The 17,851-nt window shown below is 45.5% G+C and overlaps 2 protein-coding genes and 1 long non-coding RNA gene across 7 annotated transcripts in view; 1 reads left to right on the top strand and 2 right to left on the bottom strand.

Annotated features, from left to right (window-relative positions):
• Positions 1-790: 790 nt before the first annotated feature.
• Positions 791-1,764, bottom strand: TMSB4X (thymosin beta 4 X-linked). Its single transcript, XM_010595792.3, has 2 exons — positions 1,657-1,764; positions 791-1,236 (listed from the first exon to the last, which is right to left on the bottom strand). The coding sequence occupies exons 1-2, from the start codon at positions 1,754-1,756 to the stop codon at positions 1,202-1,204; spliced, it is 135 nt and encodes a 44-aa protein (XP_010594094.1). The 5' UTR covers positions 1,757-1,764; the 3' UTR covers positions 791-1,201.
• TLR7 (toll like receptor 7) overlaps positions 1,653-17,851 on the bottom strand; it is a 140,412-nt gene continuing 124,213 nt past the window's right edge. For 3 of the 5 annotated variants that reach the window (XR_010319733.1, XR_010319731.1, XR_010319735.1), the window contains 2 exons: positions 2,839-2,932; positions 1,653-1,770 (listed from right to left, as the gene is read on the bottom strand). The gene's annotated coding sequence lies outside the window, so the exon portion shown is untranslated. Of the gene's footprint in view, positions 1,771-2,838; positions 2,933-3,133; positions 3,389-17,851 lie in introns of all 5 variants that reach the window. The other 2 variants (XR_010319730.1, XR_010319726.1) reach the window with 2 other exon arrangements.
• On the top strand, positions 3,267-13,102 carry LOC135228855 (uncharacterized). The gene is made up of 2 exons (XR_010319738.1): positions 3,267-11,863; positions 12,138-13,102. It is a non-coding gene; the product is annotated as an uncharacterized LOC135228855 (long non-coding RNA).

Genomic DNA, 17,851 nt, shown 5'->3' with positions numbered 1-17,851 from the left:
CGTAAATGTCGTTCTTTGTTTCCACTTAATGAAGTCGGTACTTTCATTTTTTTTAATCTGCGCCATTTCTTACAGAACACAGGAATTCTTCAGGGTCTGTTAAGATTTACTTTTTACTTAAAAAAAAAAAATGAAATGATACCTCACTCCCGGCCACCCTGCACATAAAATGGTCAAAAAAAAAGGACTATTTCCAAATCATGAGGATTCAGTGACTTTAAAATCATATTCATTAATGGTAAATGCATTATTTTGTAACAGTAATTTTAAATGTTGAATCGTAATTAGAAGCCAGCTATGGGACAACGCGAAAAGCACAAGTTCCAATTTCCTTTTAAGGCAGTTGTTTAAAAAAATTCCTTTCTCACCCAACTTTTTATCTGTCAAGACTGCTTAAATTGTGTTGATGCCAGTAATTGGTGAAATAACCAAGTTCAGTATACCTGAAATAAAATGCTGTGCTGTAAAAATTGTCACCATCTTCATCTTCTTGCTCATGTGAAATAAATTCAGTGTTTATCGCAACCTCGAAGTGTGAAGAACTGCTAATATCTTGTTAGATCTTTCATACAACTTGTACTAGGAATTTAATCAGCCCAAGTAAACGTTCTGCCAGAGACAAGGTACTGCACACACCTCGGTGAAAACCATTTCTAAGCGTTAAGAGAATTTACCCAGCTCCCCAGATGGTTGTCATTTACTGCTCCCCTGTAAAGACCAAGAGCCAAGCCTGCAAAGGATTCACCCGCGAATCGACTGCCCCTTCCAAACACCAAACAGTCACATCAGCCAGGTTTTAAAACTTTTTATTTGCATATTAAAAAAATTGTGCATTCCAATAATTAAAATCATTTGAACAAAAAAAATGGCACTCTGATTAAACTGCATTTTATGCCTGCAGGACACCTTGGACCAGCTTTGCTTTTACTCAACATTATTTATTCACTGTCGTCCCACCCAGCTCCTTCCTTCACCAACATGCAAGTTCTTTTCCTTCCCTGCCAGCCAGACAGGCCAATGGGAGTGGCAGGCGCGGCCTTCGTTGTCAGTAGTTCTCGATTCTTTGATGTGAAAAGGGGCAGCACAGTCATTTAAACTTGATCCAACCTCTTTGCATCTTACAAAGTTAAACAGCTAAAAGAAGGAAAATAAGAAGGCAATGCTTGTGGAATGTACAGTGCATATTGGCGGCGCCGCCTCATTACGATTCGCCCGCTTGCTTCTCCTGTTCGATCGCTGTAACCGGGGACGGAGAAAAAAAAAAAAAAGACAAAAAGATGGAGGCCGATTAGCATTACTCCGTAGAGCCTAGCAATAGAAAGATAGCACTTAACCGTTAAAACATCTTTTCCTATCATTAAAAACTCTCCAAGTATAATTAGGCATCCAGTAAGAAAATATTTCTATTAAGTAGAATATTTAATACAAATAGATGTTCATTTTAACAAATTACGGGTATGGCTATATTAATATATTAGTTATTCCAGGATTAAACTACCAAAGCCTTGCGTTTGCTGGCTACAAAGCCATTTCTAATTAACCTTTCCAAGCACACTCATCATCAGGCTGCCGGCTCCTCCCTGGAATTCTTCTCCCTACCCCTCCCACCGGCCACCCCGGTCCCAAGATGGGGGGGGGGGTAGGGAGGGAGCTTACTTTCTTTTGAAGGCAGTGGGTTTTTCTCTTGCGTTTCTGTCTTCTTCAATTTCGACTTATCGAATTTCTCAATCTCAGCCATATCGGGTTTGTCAGACATGGTTGCAGAGGAAGCTGCAGGTACAAAAAGTCAAGGAGGAGGGTAAGCCACCCACTCTCAGCTCTCTGAGCTTTGAAGCGCACGTCCCCCCTCCAATCTCGTGCCTGAACCCCCCCCCACCTCCTCCTTCCGTTTTTATTCAGGGCTAAAGAACTTCCTCTTTCTCCAGAAAAAAAAAAAAGACCCTCCCCAATATTTCAAAACGCTGGGGGCCCAGGGACGGAAACCGCTTTTGCAGCTACAGACCAAATTCTTTCGAAGAATGAAATGGACCGGGGTGGCTTGCTGTTTAATTGCGGCGTTTAAAAAAGAAAATCTGGCTAGCACAACTAGAGAATAGTAAAGGTACCCCAAGATAAAAAAAAAAAAAAAAAAGAGTTTAAGGGGGGTAAAAAACGGGTAACAATTCTGAAAATGCAGCCAAGGCTGCACAAAGTCTCTCCCTTGTCTCTGCCTGGTCCCTCCCCCAAGTTGCGGCCGGGTCTCGCTTTCTCGTCTGCACAAAGGCGGCAGCTGCTGCCTGCGCCTCCGACCACCGCCCTGCCCGCTTCCTCCTCCCGCGCAACAAAGCCGCCCTCGGCACACAAAGCTCTCCCACACCCAGCCAGCAATCTCCGCCGCAGGCGGGGGCACCTCGGCGGCCTTGGCACACATTCCTTCGCAAGAAGGACTGCCACTTTTCCCCTGGGCCCAGGAGCCCCGAAGCCATAGGAGGCTAGGAAAAAAATGGAGCTGTTGAAGCTCGGGGCTGGGTGGGTGTGAGCGGGAACAAAGGAACTTTCTGTGCCTGCTCAATCCCTGCCTCGGTGGCAATGAAGAATGCCTTTGAGGGGGAAGAAGGAAAGAAAGGGACCTGTTCCCTCTAGGCTGGGGGGCAAAACGCCCGTGGTTTTGAGAAAAATCGCCCAGTCCCGACCCCGTTAGCGAGCATCTGGTGGGGCTCAGCCGCGCCACACTCTCCGAGCAGCCTGCCCAGGGAGGACCCTGGGGCTGGGCTTCAAGGGTGGCTTCAGAGGGATGCAGTGGTGAAGGGCCGGGCGGCGGGAGGGGACCGCAGGCAGGGGCAGGGGCCCGGGGCTCACCGAGCGAGGCGCGAGCAAGTCGAGTCGAGTCCGAGTGTGCAGTGGCCGCCGCCGAATGCCGGGCGGGGCGCGCCGCGCTGCTATATCCGCGCTCCTATGTAAATGAGGTGATGTCACCCGCCAGCCCGCTTAACTCCTTCGCGCCTCCTCAACGGCGCCCGCGGCCCCCCAATGCACCCAAACCGCCAGAAGGGCGGAAAAGCTAGCGACCGAAAGCCCACGCCCCGACACTGCCTGATATGTGCCCCCCCCTTTGATGTTTATTGTCCTGGATTTTTGCAACAGCAGCGCAGACCTGCTCTTGGGGACCGTTTCATGATCACTATGGGCTTGGGTGGGACCTAGGGGGACCGGCATTCCTTTACTGCGCCACTGCCATTGTCTGAGGCAGACATCCCGGAGCGAAGGCGCGGGGCTCCCTCGCAGCAGGGCCTCGCCCACTGCCCGCGGTGCCTGTGACTCAGCTTGCAGACCGGTGGAGGGCCATCGCCCCACCCCGGTCCTTTGTCTTCCTCACTGGCTTTCTCAATTTGGGTGGGAGGTATGCACCCTGGGTGATTAAAAAAAAAAGTTTCATTACTGTAACATCCATATTTTTTTCAACAACATAGTTTTGTGACCACTCAAGTCAAACAACGGTAATATTTGCTGGCGTAGAGCAATTTTTTCTGCCGTTTGTAGAGCACAACGCCTCCCCCTTAGAAAAATCAGTCGAGTTGGAGCTCTACTCTAGCCTTGCTGCTTGACAATCAGGAAGTTCTCTTACTTTTCTGTTCCTTATTTTCCTAAATTTTGAAAGTGGTCGCTAAGGAGGCCTGTGTTGGATCCCAAAGACGTGAGGTTCCCTTATCCAGAAAATCTGAAGATGGTATTAAAAATTCAAACCCTGTGTACGTTTTTCAGCCCTAGGGTTTTGAAACGCTCTTGTAAATTACATCGGAAATATTCACCGCGGAAGATGTGGGTGGAGAGAGGAGCAGTTTTCAAAATGGCACCTGATTTTCTGAGTACGAGTGACCCATTTGTGCTGAAAATTAGTTGCAAATACCATGCTAGTGCTTGCGAACTGCATGTGAAGGGAAAAAGACCTGCTGGTTCTAGAAAGGCCTAGTTGGGATTATTTCTAAGGGAGTGTTCGAAATAGTCCCCCTTTTCTGTGTCCCAGGGAAGTGCTGTCTGAAACCCCCTGGTAATCATGCATTGGGAAGAGGCCTTTGTCGCACTGGGGAGTAAACTGTCATATGCAGGCTGAAACAGCACTGCCAGCAGCTTGGACTTCCCCATTTCTGCACCTCCCTGACTTCCCTCTTCCTAGGGAGAAAGGGGGAGGGGGTGGGCAGGGGCAGGTGACCGTCTGGTTCCCCAGTTAATGCTCTGCTGGATGGCTGCCACCCTGCTGTCCAAATGGGGACACTGGGCCTTTTCCTGCACCAGATGTCACCTCTCTGGTGCCATGTCCCCTGAGCCTGCTCTCCGCTGACACGCCTGGGAGTCCACTTCACCATCCAAACGCAGACTAGATCTTGCAGGGGGATTTTTCCGCGGGTTTCAGCTGGCAGCTGCGGTTGTTACCAACCCCATTTCTGTAGTTCCTGGGATTCCATTTCTCGGCACTCAGCTGCTGTCGAAAATTCCGTCCGACCTCCCTGATGTCTCCCCGATTACAAAGAATGCCACTACCACCTCGTGGCCTGTTTTCCCAAGGGCTGCCCTGAAGCAGGATTAGACCTTACAGAAACAGTGTCTCCGAAGGACAGGGAAAAGCCGACATTTTTTGAATGTCTGGAGGATTTTTCTCAACTGGTAACAAGCAGCCTTCCTGCCTCTGGGTTTAGGATCTCAAAGAAATAGGACAGATGGAGAGATGGGAGGAGAAGAGAGAGAGGGAGAGAGAGGCAGCTGGCTGAAAGCAAGAGAAAAGCCTCTACCATAATTGAACTGGACTTGCCAACTGGTCAGCTGACCCAGACAGAATGAAGAGGAAAGGGTGAGGCAAGATGAGAGGAAAGGAGAAAGGAGTATTCTTAAAAGTGTGTGACCTTGTCAAATTCATTCATCTTTCTGTGTCTCCATTTTCTCATCTGTAAAATGGGGTCATTGCAGTACCTATCCCACAGGGTTGTTGGGAGGGTTGAGTGCTTAGGACAGTGTGTGACACTTAGTAAACACTTCATATTGTTCTTACCATTATTACTATTAACTACTACTATTAGTATTATTTGGGATCAAAGGTTGAGAAAAAATAATGAAATGAAAAATGTTTTAGGGTTTGGAATTAATTTAAGATGTTTTTATATTATTGCTTTCTCTTATAAAATGCTGGTAGGATAAGATCGTTTATTCACTCTACAGCAAATAGAGTTTTCAATGACTGATTTTTGGGAAGCAGATTGCCAGGCTTTTCTTCCAAGGTGCCTCTGGGTGGGCTTGAACCTCCAACCTTTCAGTTAGCAGCTGATTGCATTAACCATTTGCACTACGCAGGGACTCCAGAATTACCATGTTGTTGCCTTTTGCCTCTGAGTCAATTCCGACTCATAGGGACCCCGTGTGTTACAGAGTAGAACTGCCCCATAGCTCTTTTCTTCCGTATTGCTGCTGGGTGGGTTTGAACCACCAACCTTTTGGTTACCAGCCGAGCACAGACTGCGCCACCCAGGAACCTTCAGAATTTCCATACCAAAAAAACCAAACAAACCTGTTGCTATCGAGTTGATTCCGACTCATAGTGACCCTACAGGACAGAATAGAACTGCCCCATACAGTTCCCAAGGAGCGCCTGGTGGATTCGAACTACTGGCCTTTTGGTTAGCAGTTGCAGCTCTTAACCACTGGGCCACCAGGGTTTCCAAATTACCATATTACCCAGCAGTTCCACCCCTAGGTATATATACCCAGAAGAATTGAGAACAGGAACTCAAACAGATGCTTGTCATGAATGTTCACAGCAGCGTTATTCACAATAGCCATACATTGTAAACAACCTAAAGACTCATCAACGGATGAATGGATAAACAAAATGTGGTATATACGTGAAATGGAATGCTATTCAGCCATAAAAAGGAATAAGATACTGATACACGCTACAACATGGATGAACCTTGAAATCATTAGGCCAAGTGGAAAAAACAAGACACAAAAAGCCACATATTGTGTGATTCCATGTATATGAAATGTCCAGAAGAGGCAAATCCACAGAGACAGAAAGCAGTTTAGTGGTTGCCAGGAGCTGGGGGAGGGGAGAATGGGAGTGACTGCCAATGGCTACAGTGTTTCCTTTTGGGATGATGAATGTTCTGGAATTAGACAGAGGCAGTAATTTCACAACATTGTGAATGCACATGGAACTGTGTACTTCGAAATGGCTAACTTTATGTTATGTGAATTTCACCTCAATAACAATAATGCAAAAAAACAAAAACTAAAACTAAAAAAGAACTCATAGCCCCATTTCCCACGCCCCAGGGTAGGGTTATGAGGAGATGGAAGGGGAGTCAAAGGTGAAGTGAGAGTCAGGGGTTCTTAACCCTTTGTGTGCCTTGGCCTCCTTTGGCAGTGTGATGAGCCTTCTCAAAAAAAAAAAAACTTTTTTTTTTCTTCTCAGAATTACAGAAACGCATGAAATAAAAAACTTGGGCTCTCAAATGCAATCATTGAGGTTTACGTATATCTATCAAAAGGCTTTTAGAAATTGTGATGTAGTAATATACGTGCTTCTTTATGCATGAAATTATGCAATCTATTTTTTATTAGTAGGCCTCATATCCACCATAAATTCACAATTGTGATGAACGTTTAGTCATCTGCAGAAGTGCTAATGGACATAAAAATATCTGTAATTTCTCTTGTTGACCAAATCCTAGGAACTGCTAATATCACAAAGGTTCCTTGCATACTTGAAGGAATGCTAACATTCAGTTAAAGGTTAATGAAAATAAAGATGTAATTTCCCCCCTTTTTTTTTTATGTTCATGGACTCCCTGGATTCTATCCAAAGATCTCTTGGGTGTCTGTGGACTAAGGGAGAGATCCCTTGAACTAGAGAAAGTCACCAACGAGGTTTCTCAGAGAGAAATGGAAGAGATGGAGTGGATATCAATGAACAGAATAAACCACTGAATAAGTCTGAAACTACTGAATGTGTTTGAAATTTAATTTACCCTTGAACTCTGCTTGTTCTCTGTGTGGCCTATATTCCACAGTCTATTTTATACCAGCAGCTTACCTAAAAGAGTTTAGGTGCCAGCAAATTGGATGTCAGGTGCAGGGGGCGGAAGACCAGCTTATAGGTGTCACCTTACATTTTGTGGTTTAGTAATTGCTTATGTAATACAACTCATATTTATCTGGTGTTTGTGAACAAAGCATTTTCTCATCTTTTATATCATTTTGTCCTTAAAGCACCCTTATGTAAATAATAAAAGGGCTAAATGGTTGCTGTATTGTGGTGGCTTGTGTGTTGCTATGATGCTGAAAGCTATGCCACTGGTATTTCAAATACTAGCAGGGTTGCCCATGGTGGGCAGGTTTCAGCAGAGCTTCCAGACTAGGACAGACTAGGAAGAAAGGCCTGGAGGTCTACTTCCAAAAAAAAAAGGGTTTCCTTCCAAAAATTAGCCCATGAAAACCCTGTGGATCACAACAGAGCATAGTCTGATAGAGTGCTGGAAGATGAGCCCCCTAGGTTGGAGGGCACTCAAAATCCACAGTGGTCCTAACAATGGACTTAAGCATCCCGATGACGGTGAAGGTAGTGCAGGGCCGGGCAGCATTTTGTGCTTTTGTGTACAGAGTTGCCCTGAGTCAGAGGTGAGTCCAGGGCAACTAACAACAACGGTAGCATCAATATTTTGCAGTGTGTGAAACTCAAGGCAGAAGGGTTAAGTGGCCTGCCCAGGGTGAATCAGCTGGTGAGCAGAGCCAAGGCCACAGACCAAAACTCCTCACTTTCAAGGACTTTCAAGGACCATGGGCCCCATCGTCCTTGACGCACGATTTTAGGTGCTGGAGCCCAGGGAGTCAACACCCGTCAACACCCCCAGAAGGAACATTAAGTATCAAGGATGAGAAGGCCATCACTTGCAGTGGGAATAAGAGCTACTGGGAATTGAGTTGATTGTGGGTCATTGCTTGGCACCTCCTGTGTACTTTCTACATGTCAATTAGGTGAAAGAGATCTAAATGTTATGCTAAGGAGAATTTGGAAAAACAAACTAAATTATTACCATCCTGTGTTCCAGAATCCCAAAACTGCCATGCGAGAGAGATGGGGCATGATGGTGGGTAAAAAGGAATAGAAGGAACGAAGCACTTTGTCAGGAGAGAGGTGCAATTTTTCTTTTGTTTTCAATTCCTGCAACTTTAAGGTTTCATTTCCTTTATTTACTAGGATCCATTTATTAGTTTGTAATTTGCACCGTGCTTGGCGTCACCAGAATGTTTTAAACTTTTCATTGTGGGGTCATGTCAAGCTTACTGAAAAGTTACAAAAATATAATGAAGAGCTCCTGTATACCCTGAACCCAGATTCACCAGTTGTTAATATTTTGCCACGTTTGCTTTGTCATGGGAGTCCCTGGATGGTGCAAACGATTAAGCGCTGGGCTACGAACTGAAAGTTTGGCTGTTTGAACCCACCCGGAGGTGCCTCAGAGGAAAGGCCTGGCAATTTGCTTCCAAAAGGTCACAGCCTTGAAAACCCTATAGAGCCATTCTACTCTGCACACCTGGTGTAGCCATGAGTCAGAATCGACTGGACGGCAACCAACAAGAACAACTGGCATAAATAATAGACAGCAGCTATCGGCTTATTTGGAGCCTTGGTGGCACAGTGGTTAAGAGTTATGGCTGCTGACCAAAATGTCGGCAGTTCGAATCCACCAGCTGCTCCTTGGAAACCCTATGGGACAGTTCTACTCTGTTCTATAGGGTCACTATGAGTTGAAATCAACTCGACAGCAACAAGTTTTATCAGCTTATTTATCACCCAAGTACTTTAGTGCTCATTTACCAGGAACAAGGGTTTTCTCCAACACAGCCACAGTGCAATTATCAGTACAGCAAATCCTATGTTGCTGCCATACTGTTTCTGGTCCAGGTTCCAATCCAGGATCATGTATTGCATTGAGTTGTCAGGTCCCATTTGTGCGTTTTAATTTAAAACTTGCTCAGCCTCTCTTGATCTTCCACGACACTAACATTTCTGAAGAAGATAGGCCAGTTTTGGGTTTTTTTTGTAGAATTTCCTTCAACTTGGATTTGACTGATGTTTCTTCGTGATTAGATTTGGGCTTCGCCTTTTGGGCAGGACTACTACCCAAGGGAGGCTGTGGCCTTCTCAGTAGCTCACACTAGAAGGCACGTGATGTCAGTTTGTCTCATTATTGCAGATTTCCACTTTGGTCGCTTGATTAAGGTGTTATCTGTCAGTGTCTCCCCTGAAAAGGGACTATTTTTTGATGTATGTCTATTCCCTGCATGGAGTGAGTTTTTCAGCTGTCTTCACAGAAGGCTTCTAGCTCAGCTGTGGTGGCATTAATTGTAACCTCAACAGACGTGAATTACTCCCCCTACTGTGCACAAACCCAAGTGTGATTCCAAGTGGTATTGCAGGACACAGAGAAGTAGATCGCCAGACCTTTCTTCCTAGTCTGTCTTAGTTTTGAAGCTGTCCTGAAACCTATCTACCATGGGTAACCCCGTTGGTATTTGAAATACCAGTAGCATAGCCTCCAGCATCATAGCAACATACAAGCCACCACAGGACAGCAAACTGACAGATGGGTGGCAACAATGGAGTCAAACATACCAATGAGCGTGAAGATGATGCAGGACTAGGTAATGTTTTGTTCTGTTATACAGAAGGTCGCCATGTGTAGAAGCCAACTTGATGGCAACTAACAACAACTGGTTAAGTGCTCAACTGCTAACCAAAAGCTCGGCAGTTCAAACCCGCCAGTGGCTCTGCAGGAGAAAACCCCTGGCGATCTGCTCCCGTAAAGATTACAGCCTAGGAAACTGTGGGGCAGTTCTACTCTGTCGTATAGGGTGGCCATGAGTTGTAACTGACCCGACGGCACACAACAACAGTAACAACAATAACAACATTTAAACATACATATACAGTGTAACCTGAGAAAGCTGAAAACTGTGTAAGGCAGAAACCTATCAGAGAAGGAAAACTCGGATATTTTCCGCTGAAATGAGCAATAGAAAAGTAGTAAGACTGCACCCTGTCAAAGGCAGAAAACTTTGCAGATCTGGGAAAACAGGCAGTTCCACCGAGTTCTGGCCCTCACAGATTTCACTGTACATATTCACATACACAAACAGAAACATATACATATAGATCTTTTTCCCCATAGCATTGTAAGTAAGAACAAAAACTAGACTCAACCTTAGTGTATATTATTAGAAGACTAGTTAAGTACACAATAGACTACCCAAACAATGGAAAACTATTCAGCCATCAGAGAAAGACTGAGGCAGTTCTATTTTTAAAAAATCTATGTTGCAATTGTTATTGAGAATATACACAGCAAAACACACACCAGTTCAACAATTTCCACGTGTACAATTCATCGACATGGATTACGTTCTCACATTGTTCCTCCCCCGTTAACATAAGCTCACTGCCCTCTAAGGTCCCTATCTAATCTTTTGAGTTGCTGTCGTCATTTTGATCCTGTGTAGATAGTTCTTACAAGAGCACAATGCTCCAGGCAGACATTTTTTACTAGTTAAGATGGACTTGTTTGGTTTTAAGAAAACTTCAGGGGATATTTTTGGTTTAAGGTTTAAAGATTCTCTCAGGGCAATAGTTTCAGGGATTCATCCAGCCTCCATGGCTGCAGAGAGTCTGGAGTCCCTGAGAATTTGAAATTCTGTTCTGCATAGAATCTTTGATCAAAATGCTTGTTCAGCAATGGTACTGAGGCAGATTATTCATGATGCTATAGAAGGATGTCCAAAATATACTCTGATGCGAAAGAAAAGACCTCATAAATATTGTATGATCCTCTCTGTGTTAAAAAAAAAATGGGTGTATAAAAACAATTTCCAGAAGGGAGTTTAAAGAACTATTAACAGAAGTTACCTCTGGGAAGGGGGATAGAGAATCCTCTAGCATTTATACTTTCACCAGAAGCGTGTATTACTTTTATATTTCTAAATATTTTAAGTATTATTTTCTGTTTTGTTTTACTTTTTTATATAATATTTTCTTGTGCTTTTGGTGAAAGTTTACACAACAAATTAGGTTCCCATTTAACAATTTCTATACATATTGTTCAGTGACATCGGTTACATTTTCCACAATGTTTCAGCATTCTCATTATTTCCATTCTGGTTGTTCCATTTCCATTAATCTAGCTTCCCTGCCCCCCCCCCTTTATCTTCTCATCTTTGCTTTAGGGTAAATGCTGACCGTTCGGTCTCATATGGATGATTTTTTAAAGGACCACAGCACTCATGGGTGATACTGTTTATGAGCCATTCTATCTGGGAGTTTTGTTTTACTTTATCTTTTTCTATATTAGTTTTTTATTTTCCTGCCCAAGAAACTTCACAAAACCAACACAAAGGCAGTTGAGTATGCCTTTGAAGGAAATAGATTCTGACTGTGGGCTTGGGGTTTCTTTAGTAAGAAAACACCTTTGAAAGGAAGTGAAACACACAGCCAAGAAGAATGAGGGTGACTTCCTGTTTAACTGCAATTGTAGGAACTTGTGTTCTTAAAGGGGCAGAAGGACCATTACTTTCAAGTCTATGGCTATTGTAATCCTCAGTCAAAATGACGTGGACAGATCTGCAGCAGGCTGCTGTTCTAGAGCCCAACTGAAGCACCCAAGTTTGGTCAGTCGACCCACAGCAGGCCCAGTTATGAGCCATCCTTCATCAGAGCAGCTCTACTCCGGATGGTTTCCCATCAAATGTGAGCACAACATCACACTTTGGTGAATCGAATCATATTTTCAATGAAGTAGGAAAGCTGCTCCGGGAATCATATAGTGACGCCTTTTATAAGGTTAATATTCTTTTCCAGATGGGGTGTGTGTGCGTGTGGTGCGTGTGTGAGAGAGACAGTGTACGTGTGTGCGTGTGTGTGAGAGAGAGAATATGTGTGTGGAGTGTGTGTGAAAGAGAGAGGGAGATAGAATATGTGTGGGGAGTGTGTGTGTATTCTAGTACGATTCTTCTTTAAGTAGAAGCACCTTTGGCCACGATGAACCACTATAAAAATGCGCCTTTGTACAGGTGCTTTGTTTTTTCATGTTTCCATTATCTTTTGCATCTGCTAGCTCAATCTTGACTCCCGACAGCCCTGTGAGGGTGGATAGGGCAGCCGACACCCCATCTGTACATGAAAAAATGAGGCCTGCGGTAAGTGACTTGCCCAAGGTCTCAGGGCAGGTAGCAAGGGCTGAGCTGGGTCCCAAGCCTGGCAGCCTGGCTTCTGGCCTGGTGCCCTGGCAGGGGAGGAGCTGTGCTTTCCTGGCATTTCATCATCCACCCTTCTGGCATTTAAGTGGAAGTAACTTTCCACTGACTTCTCCTAGGCCTCCCTCTCGGTCAAGTGCCAGTGGAGCCCCGAAGTGGGGGTTCTGAGAAGGGAGGGATCCGTGTGGGTCGTGGATGAGGGAAGTCTGGAAAAGTAGGTGAGGTTGGTGGGGGGCGGGGGAGGCAGGGATGCCATCTAGCCTCCCTATTAGCCGGCTCATAGTTAACTCTCCTTGGCTACTTTGTGTGGTTTTAGAGGCTGGGGGGTGAAAGGAGCCACACAGAGAAGGTGTGTGTATGGCGGGGAGGGGGAAATAGAGCATATTCATAGCCCCCCTTCCCTCTCATGTCTGCCAGCTGCCCAGTTCCCACACAAATGATTGGATCATCAGTTCCACGGAAGTCAGCGGAGAAGCCTCTCCCACCTACTGTACAATCATGTTAGTACTGCTGGCATTGGCAGGGATGTTGATGCCCCTGGTGAAGGGGAATTCTGTCCCCCCCAGAGTGCCAGGTAGGGACGGAAATGCATGCTGTGTTCTCTGCCCTTCCCCACCATCCTCATCACACTCCAAGGTAGACTGGCCAGACTCAGCCAACAAAAATGCAGGAGGCCTAGTTAAATGTGAATTTCAGATAAATAATGAATACCTTTTTTTTGTATATCTCACACAATATTTAGGATATACATATACTAAAAAAATGTTCTTCATTATTTATCTGAAATTTGAATTTAACTGGGCATCCTGTATCTTACCTACCCTACCCTGAGAGAGAAAATCTAGAAATCTTCACAGATTAACCGCCACTTCAGCTGCCTGTCCATCCAGCATCATCCAAACACAGACAGACACGCACACACCCCTCAGCAAGTCTCAGGCATCTTAGTTTCCCTTCTAGAGGCTCCACCAGCCCTGGGCCCCCTGGGTCATCTGGTGGAGGAGAGAGAGAGAGAGGAAGTTTCCAAGGAGAGCAGGGTTGGGAGGCTGCTGAGAGCTCAGCCCAGTGGAAAATGTGGACGCAAACTCCAACAGCAGATGGGAGCTGCCACATACTCAACGGGCCTGTGGGGCTGGGAGCTGGGGTGCCAATCTGAGGCCTATGCTCAAGCGAGCAAACACGCAACTTCCAGGACTCACTGAGGCCTTGCTGGGCCTTCTCCCTCTAGCCCTGTATTTAGTGAGGCTCCTCCCTGTGGAGGCTGCCTTCTGCCTTCTGTCTTCTTGTGACCACACAAAGGCAGGATTCAGAGCCTGGAGCAATGGAGAGCTTGCCCCTGGGGGCGGTTCAGGCCTCACACTCTCAGCCCCTGTACTCTTTCTGTTCACATTCTGCCAGGCACTGTGCTAACAGGATGTCGTGGTACCTGCCCTCGCGGACTTGTTTGAAAATCAACTTTGTTGAGGTTTAATTTACGTAAAATAAAATGCATGCATTTTAAGGATACAGTTTGATGATTGTTGTCAAATGAGTATACACACCCACGTCGCCACCATCCCAATCAAGACAGAGAATATTTCTCCCACCCCTGAAAGCTCACAGCAGAGTGCAGTTCTCACGACCCCACACCTTGGAAAATCTTCTGTTATGACATTTGTCACAGCCGTTGCCCTTTGTGTCCCTGTCTTCTCTCCCTGTCAGGCTGAGGCTCCCCAGTGGTGGGCCTAGGTCTTACTGCTTTTCATATCTCCGCTGCATGGCCACGTGGGCCCATAAATAACGCTTATTGAATGGGTAAGAGCAATACTGTGGCAACAGAATTTGAATTCTGAATCACAGAAAGTAGAGAGATGGTTCTGAATCTGGAGAACTCTTCGAAAACAGGGACGCACATGGGCTGACTTCCGCCTCGTCTGTGGTCTTGCTCATGGCTGGTTTCAGATCTGCTTGCGGAGACCTGTCTGTTCTAAGCCCATGTGGGAATGCTTCTTTCTAGGCCTCTAGGGTAGGATGGTGCAAATGGTTAATACGCTTAGCTGCTAACTGAAAAGGTTGGAGGTTTGAATCCACCCAGAGGTGCCTTGGAAGAAAGGCCTGGTGATCTACTTCCCCAAAATCATCCATTGAAAGCCTGATGGAGCACAGTTCTATTCTGACACACATGGGGTCACCAGGAATCAGAATTGACTCGATAACAACTGGTAGTAATGGTAGGGCAGCCAGAAGTCCTGAGTCAACCTCACAACCATGGTATCAACAGATGGTCCCTTTGATCCCCATTAGGAATGAATACCTAATAATTATGATAATTTTATGTAGATGGTTCTGATTTTAAGCGTCATTCAGAGTCATTATAGAAAATCTGGAGACCATGATAACAACTAAAAAAAAAAAAAAAACACTTACGGCCTGCTTATTGCAGGTTGGGTACCAGCCTAAGTATCTCACATTCTACGCTCAGAACAAGGGAACAGGTATGATTAAAGGAACAGCTGCTATCATTACCGCCACTTTACATAAGGGAATCAGGTTCCAGAACTGATGCAAAGTCCCCTTGCTAGTCAGTGGGAGCTGAGATTTGAACCCAGGCAGTCAGGCTTGTTGTGCCCCACTCCTTGGGTTCCTGCCAAGTTTGAGAGACGAATCTGGAGAGATTTGGTAGTTATTTTTCTTTTCTTTCAGCTTTGTTTTGTTTTAATTGCATTGTTTGTTTCCTCCAGCATTTATAATTATGACAATGTTGATAGTATGATATAATTATATGCCTCAGAAAATTGGAAGGAAATATTTGGGGAGAAAAAAGCCCAAATTGGGAAATGACCAAGTCGATAGCCAGTCACAACGGTTCTTCTTAGGAAGTTAAATCAATTTTTCTTTTCCTTAGAGTTTCTACTTCCTGAAAAAAGTGTATCCTGTTTACTGTGTGCTCAAAGGCAAAGTCTGTATATGACGACACTCCAAGTCAGGCCTGATGTCCCCCAAAACAAAAGACCAGGCCACCAGACATCAAAAAGTTTTCCTTTTTCCCCGATTGTCTATATCCAGATTATAGGCCAAACTTGTCATTTCCACCTGCCTTGAAGTTGTCTACTTCTCCCCTTTTTCCCTGCCTGTACTTCCAAACCCAAACCTGTTGCCATCGAGATGATTCCTACTCATAGCGACCCTATAGGACAGAGTAGAACTGCCCCATAGGGTTTCCAAGGCTGGAATCTTTACGGAAGCAGACTGCCTCATCTTCCTCCCACAGAGCAGCTGGTGGGTTCCAACTGCCAACCTTTCAGTTAGCAGCCAAGCGCTTTAACCACTGCATCACCAGCACTCCTCTCATTTTTGTGCCCTGAAGTGTTGTTGTAGCCACAAGGGCTTTTCATTCTTACGCGTATTCCTCTCCACAGCTCAACTTCCAGACTGTTATTCACAGTGTTCCCTCTGCCAGGAACGCATTGGAAGCCAGACTACTCCATTCCAATCTCACAGAACCTTAGAAGACAGCCACTGGAGCACAGATGCAAAATAGAAAGCTCCGAGATCAGACTGCCAGTATGTATACACTAACTCTGCCCAGGGCTGGCTCATGGGCGGACAGCTTGTACAGTCGTTGCACAAGGCCCTGTACTTAGGAGGGCCCCACACTTGTTTAATCCTCTGCTGCCACCATGCTGAAATTCTTAATCATTTTTGGTCAAGGGCCCTGGAAATTATGTAGCCGGGCCTGATTCTGTTACTGACCAGCTGTTTAACTGTAAAATAAGGATAGCAGTGTAGTGCTTAAAACAGGATCAGGCATATTGTAAATGGTCAGTGAAAAGGACCTATCATTATCTCCAAAGGACCGTTGGTGGCACAATGGTTAAAGTGCACAGCTGCTAACCAAAAGGTTAGTGGTCCAAACCTACCAGCCACTCCTCGGGAGAAAGATGTGGCAGTCTGCTTCTGTAAAGGTTACAGCCTTGGAAGCCTTATGGGGTTGCTATGAGTCAGAATTGACATGATGGCAACGGGTGTTTTTCTTCTTTCTTTTCATTGTCTCTACAGTCTCTGGGTGGGACTCAGCTGCTAACCCAGAGGTTGGAGGTTCTAGTCCACCCAGAGCCACCTCGGAAGAAAGGCCTAGTGATCTACTTCTGAAAATTCAGCCATTGAAAACCCTATGGAGTGCAGTTCTACTCAGACACATATGGGGTTGCCATGAATTGGAATTGACTAGAAGGCAACTGGTTTTATCGTTATTTCCATTTTGCACACAAGTTGATCAGCACCACACAGTTATCACATGGTAGAAACAGTGACGTCTTTTACTTCCACTTCCTGTGCAAATGTGAACTTTCCTTCATAGCCTTGGCTCTGCTTAGCTCGCAGTCAGATCTGCCTTTCGTGTATTAATTAAGGGATGGCATTTTCTCTTCTTAAAGCCTGTCCAGACCTCTTGCAAGTTTCATCTCTCTCTCGTAGGCCTCTGAAAGAAGCCAAGCACAGAGCTGGCGTTTCTCACATTTAATAAATGAGGATGGAGTGAATAAGCGACTGGTCTAAGGGCCCAAATCTAATCATGGGCTTTGCTGAGACAAAGATGCCAGCATCGGACTCTGGGGCTCTGTAACCCCATACATCATGGCCGTTTCTCTTCAATCTTGAGGCAGAATCATCCTTCCTCTGCACATGCCTGCTAACTCTAACCCTTTGACTCTCCTTGGGAAAGGCAGCTTCTGTGGGCCAATTGGGAGGCAGACGATCTTGGTCATTCCAGCAGGTCCCAGACTGCACTGCGGGAAGGGGGTGGGTAGCTCATGACTCTACGGAGAACGCTTTTAATTGCCCTGCCACACTGCCAGCTCAGACTCCATGATTGCTGGTGGTGATGAGGTGCAGCATCCATTCGTTCATTCACACATTCTGAACCGAGTTATTTCGTGTTGGTTTGGGGGAAGGAACTGTGCTGGTTGAAAGTGATAGAAAGTGAAGAGTAAATATTGTTCTTGCCCGTAGGGGTGAGGGCAAAGGCTGACATATGGCTAAAAGCCAGCTACTACCAAAACTCAGAAGAGAAAACAAAGGCCTAGGAAGGGCAAGAAAAAGAAGGTTCTCCCAGGAGGTGGAATTTGAACTGAGGCTGAGGAGACTGGATTTCCAGTGCCGTTGTATTTCTTTCCTGTGGCTGCTTTAACAGTACTAAAAATGTAGCCCCTTAAACAGCACAAATGTATTATCTTACTATTCTGGAGGTCAGGAGTCCAGAATGAGTTTCAGCGGGCTAAAATTAAGGGTCGACAGGGCTACATTATTTTCTGGAGGCTCCAGGGGAGAATCCATTTTCTTGACTTTTCCAGCTTTTAGAGGCCACCCACATTCCTCGACTTGTGGCCCCTTCCTCCCTCTTCAAAGCCAACAATGTTGCCTCTCTCAGATATCCTTCCGTACTCACATCTCCCTTTAACTCTCTTTTTCTGCCTCCCTTCTCCACTTTTAAAGACCCTTGTGATGACATTCGCAAACCCTGGTGGCATAGTGGTTGAGAGCTATGGCTGTTAACCAAAAGGTCGGCAGTTTGAATCCACCAGGTGCCCCTTGGAAA

The sequence above is a fragment of the Loxodonta africana genome, chromosome X, assembly GCF_030014295.1.
Source record: "Loxodonta africana isolate mLoxAfr1 chromosome X, mLoxAfr1.hap2, whole genome shotgun sequence".
In the NCBI taxonomy this organism is placed as follows: Eukaryota; Metazoa; Chordata; class Mammalia; order Proboscidea; family Elephantidae; genus Loxodonta; species Loxodonta africana.
The sequence above is the reverse complement of the archived record's forward strand: the minus strand, read 5'-3'. Positions and strand labels throughout refer to the sequence as shown.

What these genes read in the sequence shown, in the direction of transcription:
- TMSB4X (XM_010595792.3), bottom strand. Translation starts at nt 1,756, where the DNA reads ATGTCTGACAAACCCGATATGGCTGAGATTGAGAAATTCGATAAGTCG. An exon ending in CCCACTGCCTTCAAAAGAAA is followed by an intron (nt 1,237 to 1,656) that starts GTAAGCTCCCTC and finishes CCCCGGTTACAG; the next exon opens with CGATCGAACAGGAGAAGCAA.